The sequence below is a fragment of the Octopus sinensis genome, linkage group LG26 (genome assembly GCF_006345805.1).
Source record: "Octopus sinensis linkage group LG26, ASM634580v1, whole genome shotgun sequence".
NCBI classification, from domain to species: domain Eukaryota; kingdom Metazoa; phylum Mollusca; class Cephalopoda; order Octopoda; family Octopodidae; genus Octopus; species Octopus sinensis.
In genome coordinates this window covers 3,992,916-4,008,076 of record NC_043022.1, presented here as the reverse complement: position 1 = coordinate 4,008,076, position 15,161 = coordinate 3,992,916, and the positions used below count along the sequence as shown (strand labels likewise).

The 15,161-nt window shown below is 40.8% G+C and overlaps 2 protein-coding genes across 5 annotated transcripts in view; one reads left to right on the top strand and one right to left on the bottom strand.

Annotated features, from left to right (window-relative positions):
* Window positions 1-2,023, bottom strand: part of LOC115224805 (mitotic spindle assembly checkpoint protein MAD2B) — a 52,984-nt gene extending 50,961 nt beyond the window's left edge. For all 4 annotated transcript variants that reach the window (XR_005003903.1, XR_005003902.1, XM_029795728.2 and 1 more), the window contains exon 1: window positions 1,862-2,023. Coding sequence is in view for 2 of the 4 variants with exons in the window: in XM_029795728.2 (XP_029651588.1) it covers window positions 1,862-1,904 (43 nt within the window). In the remaining 2 variants the exon portion in view is untranslated. The remainder of the gene's footprint in view (window positions 1-1,861) is intronic.
* A 1,145-nt stretch (window positions 2,024-3,168) lies between these two features.
* LOC115224790 (NIF3-like protein 1) lies at window positions 3,169-10,587 on the top strand. Its single transcript, XM_029795708.2, has 5 exons — window positions 3,169-3,719; window positions 5,544-5,685; window positions 6,606-6,729; window positions 7,828-7,972; window positions 10,225-10,587. The coding sequence occupies exons 1-5, from the start codon at window positions 3,218-3,220 to the stop codon at window positions 10,497-10,499; spliced, it is 1,188 nt and encodes a 395-aa protein (XP_029651568.1). The 5' UTR covers window positions 3,169-3,217; the 3' UTR covers window positions 10,500-10,587.
* Window positions 10,588-15,161: the final 4,574 nt, after the last annotated feature.

Below are 15,161 nucleotides of genomic sequence, written 5' to 3'. Positions count from 1 at the left end.
ATGCTTTGTTTCAGTCCCCTCAACTGTAAATGGTAGCCCTGCAGCGGACTAGAGCATTGTGACCAGTAATGGTAAACAACATTCGATAAATCTGGTCGATACAGTGATTACATAGACGTACGGTAATCGCTCCGTTTGCATTCGTAGAAAAAATTAAAAAAAGAGAAATAAATGGACCTAACTAAATGCATCCGCGAATGTTGTCTGATACTTGACTCCCTCTTGTCACCTGTCTTCATCTTTATCTGTTATAACTGATTTCTAGCTTCGTTTTGGAGAAAATCATTATCAACTCGACTTATAAAACTATCTATTTGTATATCTCACTCATAAATCTGTATTTCTGACCGGTTCCTTCTATAAAACAGACTCAGCTAGAAAGTAGGGCTCCAGAAAGATATAAAAATAAACAAGAACTGAGGAAAAGCAAAAACAACTAAAATCAAAATTATCAATATTGTCAACAAAACGTTTTGATTTTACGAACGTAAAGTGAACACCTTCATCAGGTGTCTTGGGAAAATTTCGAACCTGGATTCTCATTCCTAAGGTATTTTTCAATGTTGTTGTTGTTATTATTCAGGTCACTGCCTGGAATCGAACTCGGAATCTTGGGGTTAGTAGCCGGCGCTCTTGGCTACGGACTACTAACCCCAAGATTCCGAGTTCGATTCCAGGCAGTGACCTGAATAATAATAATAACAACAACATCGAAAAATACCTTAGGAATGAGAATCCAGGTTCGAAATTTCCCCAAGACACCTGATGAAGGCTGGAGGGTATATCAGCCGAAACTTTGTGTTAACAACAAACAAGATGAGGACAAATGTCCGTCAAATGTAAATAATTACTATGTATATATATATATATATATATATATATATATATATATATATATATATATATTTATTTATTTATTTATTTATTATTAATGTTCGACTATTCTCTTATTTTACGTAAATTTTTGTTTCCGAATGAAAAACCCGAAGTGCCATAGAGTGTTGTCTCCCCTGGCAACCAGCTCGACTGAACGAAGCGAAAGGAAAAACCCATGTTTCACGAAACCATTTGAGTTATAATAAAATATTTGCCAGAAAATGTAATGTTGATTTTATTAATCAATAGCTATAAGATATCTGCCAAAACCTCAGTGAAAATGGTTGCTCAAAATATTAATTTATACGATCGATTTTCGACCTTTTGATGCAACAATGAAGTCAGGTCGAATCGGTTTCCACTCGTATTTCACATTCTTCACTTTACGACTGAAAATAAAACAGTTTAACTTCAATGAATGAAGCATAATTATCAAAGATGACATTATTTGAAGTAGTTTCGACGAATTTCTTCCAAATTATCTCCCGGTGCAAAGCTTCTCTATTTAATATCAACTCCAACCTTTGCCACCGGCGAAGACAGAATCAAATGATGGAAGAAATGAAGAATAAAAATAAAATTTTGGCAATGAATATGGTGTAAAATAATCTAAGCATTCTGTTCTTTATCGGCACTTTAGTAATATCGATAATGATAATGAGGTTCACAAGAAATTGATTATAAAACGTAATTAAGATAGTGAGAGAACCATCTCCATTTTACAGGTACAACACAATAGGATTCGTGGTTTGGCAATTATTACCCAGCTGCTTCCTATAATATAGAATTGTTGGAAATAAAAATGGATATTGGAGGTATAAGCTAAAAGAAAGTGGGAATTGACTGAAGATAAATTGTTAAAATCTTTGAAATAAATCGCTAGAATCGAAAAGAAATCAAATAAGGAGATGAGATGAGATGAATGCAGAGACACAACTTTTGTAAATGTGGAGAGAATACACTGGAAATTGGAAATGAAAAATACCTTGAACCTTGCTCGTGGAACTTAGAGTCGCTTCTGAACTCATACTTCAATCGTGTCCTGTCGAGACACGACCAAATGTTAGAATAATTAATGTTGGTTAACTTCACAGCAACTTTATTTTCAATTACAGCGCCATCACTAAAGTTGTTTAAAAATCGGGAGAGAAAATAACGAAACGAAACTCGGTCCTGAATTTTTTTTTTTTTAGTTTAAAAAGGCAGAGAAGAAAAACCCCTTTCTGTTGAATTTAGAATTAAATGTATTTAAATAATTAGATAAATGAAATAAATAATATTCATCAATTTTATCGCTTTTGGATATTATAACATAGTTAACTATTACGGAATATTAGATAATAGTCATTAATATTTGTAAAAAGTTGTTTAAAAATCGGGAGAGAAAATAACGAAACGAAACTAACTCCTGAATTTTTTTTTTTAGTTTAAAAAGACAGAGAAGAAAAACTCCTTTTTGTTGAATTTAGAATTAAATGTATTTAAATAATTAGATTAATGAAATAAATAATATTCATCAATTTTATCGCTTTTGGATATTATAACATAGCTAATTATTACGGAATATTAGATAATAGTAATTAATATTTGTAATGATTACTGGTTTCTGTAGAACGTGACTTTTATCATCATGATAATTAACACTATCATCTTTAATCAACATCGTTTCTATACCAGAGTTGTTTCCGTTGTCATTCTTGTTCTCTACAAAACTCTTTCCATTATCACAACATAACGTCTTTTGAACGAACCACGTCGAAAAGCAACGGAGTGGAAGAAACCACACGTTATGCCAAAGTTACCATTACTTAAAATTAAAAACAATAATTTATTGCGATAGTGGATTTACAGAATTGTTAGGGTGGTGTTTCTTCCACCTCTTTACGTTCTACATCAGTGGTTTCCAGCCTGTGGTCTGCAAAGGTAATACTTGGGGTACATGAGCTAAATTCAAAATTGATATATATATCAAATTTTGAATTTAGCTCATGGAACCCAAGTATTATATATATATATACACACACACACGATAGGTTTGTTTGTTTGTTATTTTAATCTTAGTTTCCGTCTACCAAAGTCGGCTCGGAACTATAGTGGAAGACACATACCCAAGGTGCTGCGTTATGGGACTGAACCCAAAACTACATGGTTGAGAAGCAAGCTTCTTATCATGTGGCCATTCCTAAAACTATATTAGACTCGTGACCCAACACTCATAAAATAAAAAGTACCCAAATTCGTTTTCCCCTAATTTCTGAGTCCCGTTTTTGGTTTTGTATCGTTTCTTATTTTTTTTTATCTTCAATAACAAAAGAGTTGAATCCACGTGTTTTGTAATGAAATGACATTTGTGTTGCGGATCGTTGTCAACAGCAGGTTCTTCCTTCGAATTAATCGTCTTAAAATACCGCACAAGATAACATTAAACTGCCAGAAAAATTTGTGTTCGCAGACGTTATCATCTTCGGAGATGTCATCAACCAAAAAAGGAAACTTATCCAAAATAGTAGCCTTGTTAAATGAATTTATGCCGCCGTCTCTTGCAGAGAGTTGGGATAATGTTGGGTTATTAGTTGAACCAACTAAACCACACCATGTCTCTAAAATACTGCTCACCAACGATCTTACTCCTGAAGTATTGAACGAAGCTATCGACTTAAAGGCTAATTTTATTTTGTCCTATCATCCTCCCATTTTCAGCCCTTTAAAACGACTCTGCCAGAGTTCCTGGAAGCAGAAATTAATCGTCCGAGCTATTGAAAATCGAATTGCCATCTACTCCCCCCACACTAGTTGCGATGCTTTAAAGAATGGTGTTAATGATTGGTTCCTCAGTGCATTTGGTAAAGTATGAAATCATATATTTAGATATTTATATATCATTCTAAAAACAGTTTCATTTTTTAAAAATTTTATATTTAAGGCCGACGCATCAAGGGTACTCTTAAAAGGGCCGGATATGCAACACTGGCATCTACCATGGCTGCAATCTCACTTTAGTTACTGGCTCTTCTCAATCACAGCATATCTCCAAAGGTCTTGGTCTCCTGTCATTGCCTCTGTGAGGCCTATGTTCAAAGGTCATGTTTCACCACCTCATCCCATGTCTTCCTGGGTCTACCTCTTCCACAGGTTCCTTCCACTCTTAGAGAGTAGCACTTCCTCACACAGCTGTCCTCATCCACATGTAACACATGACCATACCAGTGCAGTCGTCTCTCTTGCACTCCACATCTGATGCTTCTTAGGTCCAACTTTTCTCTCAGGGTACTTAGACTATGTTGTGTATGAACACTGACATTACACATCCAGTGGATCATACTAGCTTCATTTCTTTCAAGCCTCGTCAAGTCCTCAGCAGTCATGGCCCATGTTTCACTGCTGTGTAGCATGGCAGTTCACACACATGCATCATACAGTTCACTTTTCATCCTTAGCGAGAGTAGAAGTAGGAGCTCCCTGAACTTAGCCCAGCCTATTCTTATTCTAGCACCTACACTCTCAGAGCAACCACCCCCACTACAGATTTGATTACCTAGGTAGCGATAGCTATCAACTACTAGTTTTTTCCCCTGGCATGTGATAGAATCTGTTTTCTGTACATCTTCAGTGTTTATTGCCCTTGTGCATCTGCCACACACAAAAACTCTTTCTGGTTAACCTTCCTTTGATATTGCTGCACCTTTTATGTGTCCATAGCTTATACCATGTACATCATATGGAGTTTCTATCCACACCTTTTCTACAGATCGAACAGGGCCATCTATGTGAAGGGGTTTGTGATTTGACAGCCTTCCTACTTACTAAGACTTAGGTTTTTGCTAGATGAGCCCTAAGGCCCTTCAATTCTAGACCTTGCTTCCACACCCTAAACTTCGTCTCTAGTTCTGGCAGTGACTCGGCTACTAGAGCAGGGTCATCGGCATAGAGGAGCTCCCAGGGGCAGTGATGTATATATGTATTATGTAATAAATATGTTCTATGTACTGATTAAATTATATATTACATTCTTTATTGTTTTGTTATGCACTTGGTCCTTTGGTCTGTGGAAAAATTGTTTTGCATGAAACCAGTCTGTGATGCAAAAAATATTGGGAGTCTGCTGCTACGTAGGGATTATGAGCAATGTGCCTCTGTCTTGGCTAAAAGATACATTAACCCTTTAGCATTCAGATTATTCTGTCAAAGGTAATATATATCTATTCACGTTCTTTTGAGTTCGTTATGCATTATCTCATAGCTTCAAGGTTTTGATGATGTGATCATTTATTTTAAGAATGACATTGTCAAACAGGTGTGAAAGGCTGAATCTGACCAGGAGGTAGAATATTTGGGCCGTATGTGACCGGTTTAACCCTTTAGCATTTAAACCGGCCATATCCGGCCAAAAGTATTCTGCCTGTTTTATGTTCAAACTGGTCAGATCTGGTCTTTCACACCAACCCTACAATATCATTCTAAAAATTAACAGCTACCTCATCAAAATCTCATAGCTACAAGATTAATGCCTGATTAGTTCAAGATAATGTGAATAAAAAGGGATTAATTTTGGCAGAATAATGCGAACACTAAAGGGTTAAATGTTAAAGGGTTTTAAAAAATAAGGAGAATCTGGTAAGTTTTGGTTGAATGAAGATTCTACAACTCCATCTCTCTCTCACTTTCAGAAAATGCTTCCACTTCTCCTCTGTCTACCAAAGAAAATCCTGCCTTCTCGTTCAGTCACAGTGTTAAAGTGACCGTTGATGTTGCAAATCATAGCAGCTTTTTGGAAAATTTGAAGAAACTCAGTGGAGTTCAGATTCTAAAGTGAGTATCTTGAGAGTATTCCTTCATAAAAATCATCAGCAGCAGCAGCACCGACAGCAACATAATTCAAGAATCCTGAGTTATCTTTTATTTGTTTCAGTCGTTGGATAACAACCATGCTGGAGCACTGCCTTGTAGAATTTTTAGTTGAATGAATCGACCCCAGTCTTCCTTTTTGTTTTTAAAGCCTGGTACTTATTCAATTGGTCTCTTGCTAAACTGTCAAGTTATGGGGATGTAAACACACCAACACCAGTTGTCAAGTAGTGGTGGGGGAACAAACACAGATACACACATGCACACATATATGTATGACAAGCTTCTTTCAGTTTCCATCTACCCGATCCATTCACAAGTCTGAGGCAATATTAGAAAGCACTTGCCCAAGGTGCCACACAGTAGAACTGAACCCAGAACCATGTGGTTGGGAAGCAAGCTTCTTACCACACAGCCTCTACTTGTTGCTTCTTATGTACAGGGCCTTGAATTGTTGAAATTAAGACCTTGTAGTTTTCTTGGAGAATTCTTAATAAAATATTGGGCAAGTGTCTTCTGCTATAGCCCCGGGCCGACCAATGCCTTGTGAGTGGATTTGGTAGATGGAAACTGAAAGAAGCCCGTTGTATATATATATATATATATTTATATACGTGTGTGTGTTTGTACCCCTAGCATTGCTTGACAACCGATGCTGGTATGTTTACGTCCCCGTCACTTAGCGGTTCAGCAAAAGCGACCAATAGAATAAGTCCCGGGGTCAATTTGCTCGACTAAAGGTGGTGCTCCAGCATGGCCGCAGTCAAATGACTGAAACAAGTAAAAGAGTAAAGATAAAAAGAAAAAAAAAATAATGAATGAGAAAGAATTAAATTTTGTATAATTTCCTTATTTATTTTTTCCATTTTTCTTTATTTTTACAGTGATTCAGCCAGAGAAGACACTTTCTTTGTTTCATTCTTGTGTAAGAAATCTTCTTTACAAACCATTGCCCAGATTTTGAAGTCTCATTCTATACAAGACCCTGTTTTCACTGAAGTTGCTAAGGTACAGAAATACTATTATTATTATTTTGGAGTGAGAGAGCAGTGCATGCCATCAAAGTGACACTGGGGTACAACTATATGAAACCCAATATACCCATCATGACTGATAAGGGTACACCAGGTACATGCATCACAACCATATGTGTGCAACATGGTGACCAAGATAAACAGTACGTGATCTTGCAGGTGGGGCCCAGTTAGAATTTTCTTCCAGTTGAGTAGTCCATGTCATTCAAAAGGACCCTGAATAAGGGCTATTTAAAAATGATGAATGAAATACCCATGTTTCCAAGGGTGAATTATTCAACCTCCCCAAAAAGAATCCCTCTCAGCACATGACTATGATGCTCCCCTATTACTTCTGCTCATGATCAGAGATGCACATATCATCAGCCAGCAGAATATTTGCTGTAGTCCATCTTTTATACCAAGACAAAACAATGTACATGATAGCACTTCAAATCAGTTAAGATCAGAAGCCATGAGAGCCACTGCCTGGTACAGCATCAGGGCATTTATTATTGAGCTGCCAGAACCATTATTGCTCAGGACAAAAATGCTTAGTGGCATTTCATCTGTCTTTGTGTTCTGAGTTCAAATGCTACCAGGGTCGACTTTGTCTTTCACTGTTTTGGGGTTGATAAAATAAGTACCAGTGATATACTGGGGTTGATGTAATCAACTAGTCTCCTCCCCACAAATTCCAGGCCTTGTGCCTAGAGTAGAAAGGATTGTTATTATTAAGGCAGAATGCTTGGCAGTGTTTCATCCATCTTCACATTTCTGCATTCAAATTTTCTCCAAGATCGACATTGCCTTTCATCTTTTAGGCAAGCATAGGGGTCAATGTAATTGAAAATCCTCCTCTCCCTTGTGCCTATAGTAAAGATTACAGAATCCTTAGCACGCTGGGTGAAATGCTTAGCTGTTTTTCGTATGCCACTACATTCTGAGTTCAAATTCCACCGAGGTCAACTTTCAAGGTCAATAAATTAAGTACCAGTGAAACACTGGGGTCAATGTAATCAACTAGTCCCCGCACCCCAAGTTTGTGCCTATAGTAGAAAGGATTATTATTATCTTCTTTGCAATATTCTAGCCTCCAATGCCAGATACCGGAATCGGTAGAATTGCTAAACTCCAGACTAGTATTACTTTGACAGAAGCTATTGAAATTATCAAGAAACACCTCAAATTGCCTCATCTTCGAGTAGCCACAGCACACGGCCCAGGATTCTCTTTCAGTGAGTTTCTTTTCTTCTTTCCTTCCCTTTTCCCCCTAATTCTCCCTTTATTGTTTCTTTTCCTTTTTTCTTCTTTCAGTCTCATCTTTTTTGTATCCCCCCCCCATTTGCTGTTTGTGTTTTCTTTTTGTTTCACTGCTTTCACGAGAACAATACAATATATAAACACAGGCGGTGCCCCAGCATGGCCACAGCTTGTGAGCTGAAACTAGATAAAAATAAATAACAGGAAAGATCCTTTATGTCTTATACGCAGGATATATAAGAGAATACCAAACGAGTTCCCTATGGATACCGTATTTATTACGAGTGGCTTGTAAACGTATCTAACGAGTGAAAGTGAGTTAGATACGTTTACAAGCCACGAGTTGTAATAAATACGGTATCCATAGGGAATGAGTTTGGTATTTTATTTATTACACACGAATAAACGACCATATTTTATTAACCCAATAACTAAATTCTTCACGTTTAGTTGTAACTTATGAATGACAAAAGTAGTGCCGTCACCGTGACCTTGGGTCATCACCCTGAATTGACCAATCAGAAGCAGCGCTATCACCGTGACCTCGGGTCATCACTATGGATTGACCAATCAGAAGCAGCGCTCGCAGTATCTGACATATGTTAGATACCAAAAATATCTGTGTTCTCACTCACATGTGTGTAATAAATATATGTTTGTATGGATGAAGAGAGCTGCAAGAAGAAGTGCCGAGCTCTAACTGTGGAAGGAACCTGTGGGAAGGGGTTGACCGAGAAAGACATGGGGCAAAGTGATGGGAAAGGATCTTTAGATGCTGGGCCTCACTGAGGAAATGACAAGGAACTGGGAGATGTGATTTGCTGGGAAATTGGGAAGACACATCAAGCTGAGTAAAATCTCTGTCTTTTACACATACAGGCTGGTCCTTTGCAGGTGCCAGTGCCACTTAAAAGGCACCTGTGCCGATGCTGTGTAATTGCACCCATGCCAGTGGCATGTAAAAGGCACTCAACACACTTTGTAAAGTGGTTGGGGTTAGGAAGGGCATCCGGCTGTAGAAACCAGGCCACAACAATGTCAAACTGTCCAACCCGTGCCAGCATGGAAGGCAGACATTAAACAATGATGATGCATATGTGTATCATCATCATCATCATCATCATTTAGCATCCGCTTTCCATGCTAGCATGGGTTGGACGGGTCAACTGGGGTCTGTGAAGCTGGAAGGCTTCGTCAGGCCCAGTCAGATCTGGCAGTGTTTCTACGGCTGGATGCCCTTCCTAACGCCAACCACTCCACGAGTGTAGTGGGTGTTTTTTACGTGCCACCTGCACAGGTGCCAGACAGAGCTGGCGAACGGCCACGAACAGATGGTGCTTTTACGTGCCACCGACATATATATATGTGTGTGTGCATGTAAATACCAAAATAAAATTTGGGATTTATGGAGGGTCAAAGTTGGGAACAAAAAAAAAAATTGACCTTTCATGAATCCCAAATTTTATTTTGGTATTTGTAGGAGCAACTGCCTTCAAAGACTCATATTGTTGTTCAATGCTTGAAATGAAGAATAGACAGACAGCCGACAACTGATGAAGGGTCGTTCTTTGTGTTACTTGTTCTGTTTTCCATTTGTTTCTCTCATTGTTTGCGTATTGAACTCTTTTGTTTTCATATTTCATGTTCTTTACTGTTTGGTGATGTCCTGTACCCATATATGCACACACACACACACATATATATACATATATAATTTATATTATATATATATATATATATATATATATCTATATGTATATAAACAATTCATAATTAAGGGCAAACGAAAAGATTTCTAATGCCAGATATGCCGAAAAATTGGACATATTGTCCATTAACCATATAATTTTTTCACAATATGCACGCTACTCGAAAAAAGGTCAACAGAAATTTCTAAAACATTCCATTATTACCATATCGGACCGATTTCAGGGTTAGCTTATAACAGCCCTCCATATATACATACACACACACACACACACATACATGCGTGTATGTATATGCATCATCATTATCATCGTTTAACGTCCGTTTTCCATGGGTGACTGCTGGTTTCCAGAAACAACCTTGCTTGGACTTGTGCCTTGGATGGGGGCTTTTTAGATGCAGTCCCATGGTCATTCATGACTGAAGGGAGTTCTTTAATATACTCTTGTGCCCTGTTGAGTTTTATTTTAACTGAAATTCTTTTGTAATTTTAAAATTTCTCTTCTTTCTCCCATTTCAGCCGATAAAACCATAAAGACAGTTGCTGTGTGTGCTGGTTCCGGCTCCACTGTCCTCCGGGGTGTCAGTGCTGACCTCTATGTCTCCGGGGAGATGTCACATCATGATGTACTGGATGCAATCCATAATGGATCCTCGGTGCTACTCTGTGAGCACAGCAACACAGAAAGGGGTTACCTGTCGCAGTTGAAAATCTCGTTGGAAAACCTACTGAGCGAACTTACAGTTGAAGTTTGTGTTTCAAACATCGATGCTGACCCACTTAAAATTAATTAATTAATTAATTAAATTAACATGATTGGAATTTACGGATCTCAATGTCGTCAATGAAATTTCCAAATATATTTGAAATTGAAAATTTTTATTTATCTTTTTTTATTTATTTATTTTTTTATTTATCTTTTTTTTTATATCTTTTACTTGTTTCTCTGAGAGAGCAGTGCATGCCATCAAAGTGACACTGGGGTACAAATATACGAAGCCCAATATACCCATCATGACTGATAAGGGTACACCAGGTACATGCATCACAACAATATGTGTGCAACATGGTGACCAAGATAAACAGTACATGATCTTGCAGGTGGGGCCCAGTTAAAATTTTCTTCAAGTCGAGTAGTCCATGTCGTTCAAAAGGTCCCTGAATAAGGGCTATTTAAAGCTGATGAATGAAACACCCATGTTTCCAAGGGTGAATTATTCAACCTCCCCAAAAGAATCCCGCTCAGCACATGACTATGATGCTCCCCTATTACTTCTGCTCATGATCAGAGCCCCAGCATGGCCACAGTCATTAGACTGTGGCCATGCTGGGGCTCAGCCTTGAAGAATTTTTTAGTTAAATAAATCAACCCAGTTATTTCTTTTAAACTTGGTACTTATTCTATCAGTCACTTATGACAGGGATGTAAGCACACCAACACCGGTTGTCAAGTGGCATAGGTCACACACATGCACACACACAAAAACACACCAGTTTAAGGCTTCAGTCGGTCCAAGGCTGATAGAAGAAACTTGCTTAGGTGCCATGCACTGGAACTGAACCTGGAACCATGTGGTAGGAAAGCAAACTTCTTGCTACACTCGCACCTATTCATCATCATCATCATCGTTTAACGTCCGTTCTCCATGCTGGCATGGGTTGGACGGTTCGACCGGGGATCTGGGAAGCCAGAAGGCTGCACCAGGCTCCAATCTTATCTGGCAATGTTTCTACAGCTGGATGCCCTTCCTAACGCCAACCACTCCGTGAGTGTAGTGGGTGCTTTTTACATGCCACCGGCACAGGGGCCAGGCGAGGCTGGCAACGGCCACAATTGGATGGTGCTTTTTACGTGCCACCGGCACGGAGGCCCATCGGCGCGGCACTGGCAATGGCCACGTTCGGATGGTTCGCTTACGTGCCACCGGCACTGGTATCACATATAAATAATCATTTTCCCTAGCAGTTGCAACTGAAGTTTCAGGAGTGGGGTCTCTATTACCAGTTTCATGTTGCCTGACTGGCCCTCTGTGCCAATGACACGTAAAAAGCACCCACTCCACTCTTGGAGTGGTTGGCGTTAGGAAGAGCATCCGGCTGTTGAAACCTTGCCAGATCAGACAACCCTGGTGCAGCCTCCTGACTTGCCAGTCCTCAGTCAAACCGTCCAACCCATGCCAGCATGGAAAGCAGACGTTAAACGATGATACAACAACAGTAGCAACAGCAATAACAACTTGAGTAGCAGTAGTAATGCTAACGAGGGCAGCATGGAAGTGTGTGGGGGGGAATTTCATCAATCAAAATTAAATTGATATTGTGGCACAAAAGGAGTAAGAATATAACCGACAATTGTTAGCAAAAGTATTCAGAGCTGCAGCAATGATTGCAAAGACAGTAACGATAGTAAAGCTTCTTTGGCTGGGGTGGTCACCACAAAAGAACTTTTACTCTCTCCCGGGATGATAAATGCTTGAAATTAGCAGATACCAATAGATTTAGGAAAATTGAGGGGGCGGGGGGGACCCCACTCCTGAAACTTCAGTTGCAACAGCTAGGGAAAATGATTATATATATATGTGATACCAGTGCCAGTGGCACATAAGCGAACCATCCGAACATGGCCGTTGCCAGTGCTGCCCCGATGGGCCTGCATGCCGGTGGCACGTAAAAGGCACCATCCGATCATGGCTGTTGCCAGCCTCGCCTGGACCCCGTGCCGGAGGCATGTAAAAAGCACCATCTGACCGTGGCTGTTTGCCAGCCTCGTCTGGCACATAAAAGCACCCACTACACTCACGGAGTGGTTGACATTAGGAAGAGCATCCAGTTGTAGAAACATTGCCAGATCAGACTGGGCCTGGTGCAGCCTTCTGGCTTCCCAGACCCCAGTTGAACCGTCCAACCCATGCTAGCATGGAAAGCGGATGCTAAACGATGATGATAAAGAGGGGTGAATGTAAAAGCTCATCAATTGGAGACAACCACAAATAGAAAGGGCCCTCTGTGATGTAATGTAGGATATTGACCAAATATTCAGAGCAGGACAGGGCTGTTTGGCAGGATTGAGGTCTTGAGACTGAGGCCCTTGCTCTACAGCAGTCACCAGCTACAACAAGGAATTCATTCTCTTCCTTACTTATTTGGGTAGAAGTGCAGTAAAGATCACAATACTAGGGGTTCCAACAGAATGAGATCTCTGGTGGATGCAGCAGCCGTGACAATGCCTACAACTGCAGTAGAAACTGGAAATGGCAGTAGCAGCTGAAGTGGCTGAAAATATTCATCATCATCATCATCATCATCATTTAGCGTCCGCTTTCCATGCTAGCATGGGTTGGACGGTTCAACTGGGGTCTGTGAAGCTGGAAGGCTTCGTCAGGCCCAGTCAGATCTGGCAGTGTTTCTACGGCTGGATGCCCTTCCTAACACCAACCACTCCGAGAGTGTAGTGGGTGATTTTTACGTGCCACCCACACAGGTGCCAGACAGAGCTGGCAAACGGCCACAAACGGATGGTGCTTTTACGTGTCACCGGCATGGGGCCAGACAGAGCGGGCAAACGGCCACGAACGGATGGTGCTTTTACGTGTCACCGGCACGGGGCCAGGCGATGCTGGCAACGGACACGAACGGATGGTGCTTTTACGTGCCACCGACACGGGGGCTAGACAGAGCTGGCAAACAGCCACGAAACGGATGGTGCTTTTATGTGTCACCGGCACGGGGCCAGGCGATGCTGGCAACAGACACGAATGGATGGTGCTTTTACGTGCTACCGACACGGGGCCAGACAGAGCTGGCAAACGGCCATGAACGGATGGTGCTTTTATGTGTCACCGGCACGGGGCCAGGCGATGCTGGCAACGGACACGAACGGATGGTGCTTTTACGTGCCACCGACACGGGGGCTAGACAGAGCTGGCAAACAGCCACGAACGGATGGTGCTTTTATGTGTCACCGGCACGGGGCCAGGCGATGCTGGCAACGGACACGAACGGATGGTGCTTTTACGTGCCACCGACACGGGGCCAGACAGAGCTGGCAAACAGCCACGAAACGGATGGTGCTTTTACGTGTCACCGGCACAGGGTCCAGGCGAGGCTGGCAAAAAATATAATTACAATTCATGGAATCTTCTGACCCTATTCTCTCTTCTCCTGCTTTTGTTCATTCCCCTCCTACATGCAAAATTACAGACGCACACACTTATGAGAAAACATGCCACTAAGGGCAGAGCGTTCTGGCCATAAACCAGGCTATTGAAGGGCAAGAAATGCAAAGAAAAGACACAAGACAACACCAAGTCCATACAAAATTGAATCACCACCACCTCCCACTGGAATGGATGGAAGCACTCCGTCGGTTACGACGACGAGGGTTCCGGTTGATCCGATCAACGGAACAGCCTGCTCGTGAAATTAACATGTAAGTGGCTGAGCACTCCACAGACGCGTGTACCCTTAACGTAGTTCTTGGGGATATTCAGCGTGACACAGAGAGTGACAAGGCCGGCCCTTTGAAATACAGGTACAACAGAAACAGGAAGTAAGAGTGAGAGAAAGTTGTGGTGAAAGAGTACAGCAGGGATCACCACCCCCTGCCGGAGCCTCGTGGAGCTTTTAGGTGTTTTCGCTCAATAAACACTCACAACGCCCGGTCTGGGAATCGAAACCGCGATCCTATGACCGCGAGTCCGCTGCCCTAACCACTGGGCCATTGCACCTCCACAACAAAAAGAAGATACACAGGGAACACACGAGGAAAATCAGCCAACAAACCCAGCAGTAAATGGGATAATATGAACAGTGACTGAAAACACGATTCAACCCACAGCAGCATCAACAAATTGCTCCCTCCTTGTGATGGACAGACATACACTGAAGCTGTAATTTCTACTAAATATTCAGGGTTAGGGTTAGGGTTAGGAGTGGGGAAAGGGTATCTTTTTTTCTTCGCAAATGTAAATAAACCCAATCTGTTTCTTAAACGAGGGACATATTCATACAGCACGGAATGTTTTCACCCCAAATGGAGGTCAGCGATTGGTTAAAATTGCCGAAATGCTCGAAATTTCAGATGAAATATCTTACAAACTATAGAATTTTCTCAATAAAGCCAAGAAAAAATGATGTTTTATAAACACATTCTACCAGTATACGAAGTTTAAAAGTGTTTAGTTAACTAGAAATTGTGTTGAAAACTGCCGTTCAAAAGGAAAAGATCCGACACTGAACTCTAAAGTGTGTGTGTGTGAGAGAGAGAGAGAAGTCATGTTTACTCCGACGTCTGGCAGCTGACTTGGCAGACACCCATAAAATTATCAACCATCGTACAAACAATAACTCTGAGCACCTCTTCAAACTCCACCCATCTAACACCCGTGGACATATTTACAAAGTAAGAAAACAGCACAGCTCCCATGACTTCAGGAAACATTTTTTCATGCTGAGAG

Bases quoted from the DNA above. Each gene is read 5' to 3' on its own strand.
- LOC115224790 (XM_029795708.2), top strand. From the start codon at position 3,218: ATGACATTTGTGTTGCGGATCGTTGTCAACAGCAGGTTCTTCCTTCGA. The intron at 3,720-5,543 runs GTAAAGTATGAA...TCTCACTTTCAG, and splicing joins TTGGTTCCTCAGTGCATTTG to AAAATGCTTCCACTTCTCCT. The intron at 6,730-7,827 runs GTACAGAAATAC...GCAATATTCTAG, and splicing joins TTTTCACTGAAGTTGCTAAG to CCTCCAATGCCAGATACCGG.